This window comes from Rutidosis leptorrhynchoides, chromosome 2 (assembly GCF_046630445.1).
Source record: "Rutidosis leptorrhynchoides isolate AG116_Rl617_1_P2 chromosome 2, CSIRO_AGI_Rlap_v1, whole genome shotgun sequence".
NCBI classification, from domain to species: domain Eukaryota; kingdom Viridiplantae; phylum Streptophyta; class Magnoliopsida; order Asterales; family Asteraceae; genus Rutidosis; species Rutidosis leptorrhynchoides.
The window spans coordinates 5,345,880-5,353,020 of record NC_092334.1 but is presented as its reverse complement, the minus strand read 5'-3'; the positions used below and the strand labels follow the sequence as shown (position 1 = coordinate 5,353,020).

The following is a 7,141-nucleotide window of genomic DNA, read 5'->3' as shown; positions in this document are numbered from 1 at the left end:
AAAAAAAAAAGTAACAACTTACTTTAACTTACTAAACTTTTGAACATAATTTAAGGATGAATAAATTTTTTTATTTTTTTTTAAACGTAACCATAAAGATAAAGGATTATGAATTATGATTAGAAAAAAATTAATCAAAAAATTAAAAAAATAAACAAACCGAAATTTAGTCACGTCATCAAAAGCGAAAGATGTAGAACCCAAAGTAAATAGTTGGCGCACTATTATAGCCACAAAACCATCATCAAACTGCCTACCTTCATTCGCGTACTTTCAAAGCTATTTACCTGAGCCTGAATATTTCGGTAAGGAAACTTCTCGAACTTCCGGTAATTTTAATTGCTCTGATAATTAGAAGAAATTGTTAGGTAAATAGCTTTGATTCAAGTAAATTACTTCAAATCTGCACTTAATTTTGATCCTTTGTTTATAATTTGTTAGATAGATTTCATATTTCTACACGCAGTTAACGCAACGATTCAGGGTTGCTTAATTTCAGTGTATTTTGCTATAAATTAGCGCGATTATAATCCTTTATATCAAAGCTATTTATATTACGATTTCGCTTGAACAAATTAGAAAAAAACGTCAGGTAATTAGCTTTGGTTTTGACAACTTGCTTCAAATTTGCACTTATTTGATCGATTGTGTTTGAAGTTGTACAATTCTTTTAATTTGATCATTTATACCCAAGTTACAGTCTCTGCATGATACACATCCTCAACGAAACAATGATGCTTAATTTATTGTCGAGCTGTATTAGGTTAAAACCCTGATTGTTGAGGTTGTTGCATTTCGTGAATTATCGTATATTGTTGTCTCGAATAATGAATTATGAGGTTTCATTATGTCATTAGTAGCTAGTAGATGAGTGATTATTCAGTAAATATATAGATTTAGATACATATAGTAAAGGGCAAGGCGTTAGCTACCGTATACTAGTAAAATTTTATATTGGATACTTGATAGGTAGACTGACAAATGGAGTTTTGTTTAAACAGCTTTGGTGACAAGAACTAAGTTTGGACCGATTGTGGCATGCAGGCACACCCACAGGGTACTACCTCGATGTACAAGCGAATGCCATCTAAGGATGGTGCAAATCCACTTGATGTAGAAGATGGTTTTGGTATGATCTCTGATTTTTTATTATATCTGTCAGTTTAGATGTGGATCCATTTTCTTCTGTCTGAAACGTTATTAATAAGTTAAGGAATTCAAAATACTTATGTGGATAGTGTTACAAATGATACATTTCCTATTATCCTGTTGCAAAACATTATACTCCGTAGCTTCTCATTTTGTGATTTTCATTTGGTTATAATAAAGTATAAACTGTTGAATTGAATATGAATTTAAATATATTACATGTAGTCCATCGTTTTAAACTACAAGTGTAATATTTGGAGATTTTTGATACTGATATCTTGTTTGTTTATGTAGAGTTTTTGCAGGAAGATATGGTTCAAGAGCCTACGGATCCTCCTTTAAAACATTCCTTGCCTCATGTACTTGTGGCATCCATAGTGTCATTTTTATTTGGTTACCATATCGGGTTCGTCTCAATCTTGTTAGCTCTTGTTTTCATCCACCCTTCCCCTTAAAATTTGAAGTACTAGCATGCAAGAAACATTTGTTTAAAAAAAAAAAAAAAAAATTCTCTTCTTATATAACGTGGATTGTTTATGGATTTTTCTGATTCAAAACTCTTCTGCATATGTTGGGTTGCTATGTTACTAATTTTATCCTCAGTCACACATTAAATTGCAACAGGCTCGATTGTTTGTTCTCATTAATATTTTTACACCTTATCCTTTTTCGATACATAATGTAATCCAGGTACTTAGAAACTCAAAGTTAGTGATATGCAGACCATGTTACTTTATGTGCAGGGTAGTGAATGAACCACTTGAAAGCATATCCCATGATCTTGGTTTTGATGGGAATAGCTTAGCTGAAGGTATATTATCATTTTCACAAAACATCAATCTTTTATTTATCTTCTGTCCTTTTTTAATAACTAATACTTTATGATGATGTGCATCATAAATAAAGGTCTGGTGGTTAGTACATGTCTTGGTGGTGCCTTTATTGGGTCTCTATTCAGTGGTTGGATTGCTGATGAATTCGGACGCCGCAGAACTTTTCAACTGTGTGCATTACCAATGGTCATAGGTGCTGTTTGTAGGTAATAATCTTTATAACAACAAAAATATTGGACATGGAACATAATATAGTAGAAATGTAAGTGGCGTTCAATAATTTTTTTTTTCTTTTCATATAGAGATGCTAATACATACTTTTTTCAGTGCAACAACCAATAATTTGGCAGGGATGCTGGTTGGAAGATTCATCGTTGGAATTGGGTTGGGTATCGGTCCTCCTGTTGCTTCTCTCTATATAACCGAGGTCAAGTGACACCACCTCTTTTCGACTATAGATGTATATATGGGTTGGTTATGCTTTCAAATGGGTTATATTAGGACGAACTGAAGCTTGTTGAGTTGACCTGAAAGACATCTGGTCCAAATTTTTTATTTTTTTTTATCATTTTATTTAACTTTTTAGTAGGTCAAACATGATTCAAAAATTAAGAGTATTTCGGTAATGAACGGTTTTAGGAGGTTTTTTATGCATTACCATAAATCAATTTTGGGTGACCTTGGACCCGTTTGGCATGCTGCCTTTTCCACATTTTTTTTATTATAGCTGCTTGACCCGATAGCAGTATGTCATTACCGATTGCTTCATTTATAAGCAAATGGGTAGAATAGCCACCAATAACTTATTCTTTCGTGATTTTTTCAGGTTTCACCTCCTTCTGTGCGTGGTACTTACGGTAGCTTCATTCAAATTTCAACGTGTTTAGGGTTAATGGGGGCTCTTCTGATAGGGATCCCTGTTAAAAGTATATCAGGATGGTAAGAAAATAACTGGTGCTACCTTTTTTAGCTCTATCTACTTGGAAACTGCAGTGTTATTTTAGAATCATCATTTGAGCATATGTGTTCAGGTGGCGTATATGCTTTTGGTTATCTACTATTCCATCCACTATACTTGCTGTTGCTATGGTATTCTGTGCAGAAAGTCCACATTGGCTTTACAAGGTTTGTTCTGATCTTTATTACTATTTTTATGAGATGCTAATGTTTTCATGTTCCTTTATGTGGCTGTGTGCATGCAATTATGTATTTTGGTATGTGTATGTGTTTGTCGATACATAGCTGTCTTTTTGGTTTAGGTTTAAGTTCAAGAATTCCCAAACTTATATGTTTTGTTGATTATTTTAAACCACTTTTAGCTTTGGTTAACCAACTGTGAACGCCATCGATATAGAAATGTATACATATGTGCGTCTGACTGGTTAACTATCGAAGTTCATCTATAAATTAAACAGATCATATATCGTGCAAATTACATGTTCATGCGTTACTTGTTCTTGACAGAGAGGACGTAATACTGAAGCGGAGGTTGAGTTCCATAAACTCTTGGGATCTGCAAATGTGAGGTCAGCGATGGCTGAGCTGTTGAAGTCAGATAGAGGGGATGAAAGTGACACTGTTAAGATTTCAGAACTGATTTGCGGGCGCCATTTTAGAGGTAACTATAAACATTAAGGACTCAATACTGGATACACCAGTTAGTTTTGGAAACACTATTTAGTTTTCCACAGTGTGTTTTCTTCACCTGCAAAATGCTGCGTTATTCACTAGCTTCTTTTGCAGTTGTTTTTATTGGATCAACCCTATTTGCTTTACAACAGCTATCAGGCATAAACGCTGTTTTTTATTTCTCTTCAACTGTATTTAGAAGCGCTGGAGTTTCATCAAACCTTGCCAACGCTTTTGTGGGAATCGTCAACCTATTGGGTAATCACATCTCTCTCTCTCTCTCTCTCTCTCTCTCTCTCTCTCTCTCTCTCTCTCTCTCTCTTTATGACATCTAATTCTTTGCAAAAAAGGTGACAAGATGCAGATGTCAGCTGTGGGTTGGGTAACAGGTTGAAAGAAATGATTATATACCAGCAACCACTTTCTTGTCCCGTGACAAAATTTTTTTTGACTAAATATGATTTTACAAAATCACGTTTGTACTTTGATACAATAGTAAAAGGTTGAAACATAATAATGTAGTAACACTTTCAGTGACTTTCAGCACGATCACTTTTGAGATGGAACATAATCTAAATCAGCCTGTTCTTTAGTGAATGGATTGAAATTGCCACCTCTAGATAAACCTACTTGATTTAGTTGTTGACTTTAGCAATTTTATACTGATTCAGGATCTTTCATTGCATTGCTTTTGATGGATAAACTTGGGAGGAAGGTTCTCCTTCTGTGGAGCTTCTTTGGCATGGTAATTTTATCACCTTATTTTTCTGTGCATAACTCTCTATCACATAATGTAAATACTATGTACCGAGTACAACATAAAGGGTGTTTCTTAAATCAGTATTGGACCATCAACTCTATTAAAGGCGATTGTTGTTTAAACATTCTTTTGCTGTATACAGTTGTGATAAACAGATGTTTGGGTAATTTAATTCTTTTGATTGTTCAAGGAACTATTAGAACAAATGACCCCTACATATTTTTGAGGGTTGATATCTTGTGACATTTGGTTAAGATTTTTACATTTTAAAAGGCGGTAGGGGTAAATAAGTACGTTTTTCTATTTTACTACTAAGGTAGTTATTTTTTTGCAACTCACTATCCAAAATTGATTATTTGACATCTACGTAACTAGATAATAAATAGAATATGTCATTGTAAACATTGAAATTTGATTCACATTGCATAGTTTTGCAATTCTCACAGGCAAAATGTCTAATGTCATGTGTGCTTTTGTGTTGTCGGTTTTGTTATCTTAGGCAATATCTACGGTCTTTCAAGCAACTGCAGCAGGTCTGTTCGCATCAACATATGGAGCTTTGTACCTTTCTGTTGGTGGCATGCTAATGTAAGTTCCTTTATTTATTTATTTATTTATTTTTTTTTATCTACAAATGACCAACTGAATGTCGGACATTTTTATTGATGAGCCAGCTCGTTAGAGTTTTGGTGAGTTTGAGACAACTTTAAGCCTTTTAAAAGTCCAGAAAGCCTAAAAGAGCCAACTTTTTAATGAGCGGAAGTCACCAAATCTTCAACATAAGCCATCTAATTACAGTTGATAGAAATAATCGATTAAACAATTTAGGATGTTGTAGACATGCGAACACATGTTGCTGACTTTAAACCATTTGAACACAGTTTGATATGTTTCCTTTTTAGTTGTTTTTTTTTTCTCTCATTTGCACAGTTTGATATGTTTCCTTTTTAGTTGTTTTTTTTTTCTCTCATTTGATGTGTTGGCTATAATATATTACCCAGTTATATAAAAAATGTGACAACGTAGGAGACTGTTATGCAGGTTTGTGTTTTCATTTGCTATTGGAGCTGGTCCTGTCCCAGGTCTCCTTCTCTCGGAGATCTTCCCAAGCCGAATAAGAGCAAAAGCCATGGCTTTTTGCATGTCTGTTCATTGGGTAATTTAATTTTGATCTGTAATCTGTTTATTTGATATGCTTTTGGTAGAGGTGAAAAATTGGGTGGGTGGCTTGGTTGTTTTTGGGTTGGGTAACGCGTGAGATTGGGCAATTATTTTCACGTGTTGATTCTGGTCTGCAATAAATTATGTCCAAAATATGTTTCTGTGTATACAATACAAATTTATGATATAAATATGTTGTCAAATAATATTACATAATTTAGAGTTTTTCAGTTTAGTCTACCTTTTTTGAAAAAATAAGTGTTTTAGAAGGTTTTGTGCTGTAAGAATATGCTGTTGGTAAGTTTTACCAGTTGTCTCATGCAGTAGACCTGATAACATGACCATCGTCTGATGGGTTGAAATATGTATCTCTCCTTTTCAAGTTTTTAATACTTAAATCCCCAAATCCTTATTAATCGACTTATTGGTGTTTGTTTTGTGTATCAACTAGGTATTCAATTTTATGGTAGGATTACTATTCCTACGGTTGCTGGAGCTAATGGGACCGCAACTTCTGTACTCAATGTTGGGTACGTTTTGTTTGGTGGGAGTGGCATTTGTAAAACGAAATGTGATGGAAACGAAAGGAAAGACACTTCAAGAAATCGAGATAGCTCTTCTACCACAAGAATAGATCAAGCTGACTGCTTTTTCTGCTATGCTGATGATGAGTAAAATGTTAATCGATTATGAGCCTGCTGCGAATCTATATTAACCGAGACTGAGGACGTCGATGAGGTTGGATGAATGGAATCCGGTCTATCGGAGGTTTGTATAATATTAGGATGTTGTATGTATGTGAAGTATAATGACTTTCAACTTTAATATACTACATGTGTGGGTAATACTAGTAGAAAGTTGTACAACCTGTTATAGGGGTAGGTGATCCTAGAATTCTACTTGCACTACTAGAGTAGTCTGATCATCTATTCTATTAGCAGTTTAGTTGACCTGTGTGTGATCTCATTTTAGTACTCGTATCAAACTAGCTCAAGTAATTGAACTGTGATCATTTAGAATTTCTAACAACCCAGCTTGTGTCAAATATGGAGGCTTGGTTGGTGAATTCTATGGTCAAATACACACATGTATATTGTGGTATAAGACTTGGTAAAACTTGGCATACTATACCTACCAAATTGTCTACTAAATATTTACCATTTAGCCATCTTGAATTAGTATAAATAGAGCAACATGTAACCTCATTTATACATCCCATATTCATTCTTCAATCTTGTATTCTAGTAGATAAATAGAGAGTTGTGAGTATTAATCTCCTAATTACAAGAGATATAAAGATTGATACTTATCCTTGTAATTAGAGAGAAAGTGTAATTCCTATTTTTCTTATTAGTGAAACGTTTCTTTCCTTGCCCGTGGTTTTTACCCTATTGGGGTTTTCCACGTTAAATCTTGGTGTTCCTTTATTGTCATTATTTCGAGTATTACTAGCGGTTTGCTATAATTCGGTGTCGCTTTTCACAACAAGTGGTATCAAGAGCTAAGGTCTAATATCTAGTGTGTATTAATCTACTTATCGTATGCTCTGTGGTTGCCACGAGAGTGGATCGTCCACATCAGAAAATAAGTAAGATTATTTTCACTCGGT

General features: G+C 34.1%; 1 protein-coding gene across 2 annotated transcripts; it reads left to right on the top strand.

Moving 5' to 3' along the window:
- The first annotated feature begins 237 nt into the window (after positions 1 to 237).
- On the top strand, positions 238 to 6,564 carry LOC139890506 (probable plastidic glucose transporter 2). 2 transcript variants are annotated; one of them, XM_071873383.1, is made up of 14 exons: positions 238 to 305; positions 1,045 to 1,129; positions 1,444 to 1,555; positions 1,893 to 1,960; positions 2,056 to 2,188; positions 2,310 to 2,409; positions 2,809 to 2,921; positions 3,014 to 3,107; positions 3,447 to 3,600; positions 3,726 to 3,869; positions 4,283 to 4,356; positions 4,871 to 4,959; positions 5,413 to 5,527; positions 5,984 to 6,564. In XM_071873383.1, exons 2-14 carry the CDS (start codon positions 1,069 to 1,071, stop codon positions 6,164 to 6,166), a joined length of 1,440 nt encoding a protein of 479 aa, XP_071729484.1. In that variant the 5' UTR covers positions 238 to 305; positions 1,045 to 1,068; the 3' UTR covers positions 6,167 to 6,564. The 2 variants fall into 2 exon arrangements, with proteins under 2 accessions (XP_071729484.1, XP_071729483.1); XM_071873382.1 differs by having other exon boundaries at positions 239 to 305; positions 1,002 to 1,129.
- The last annotated feature ends 577 nt before the right edge of the window (positions 6,565 to 7,141 follow it).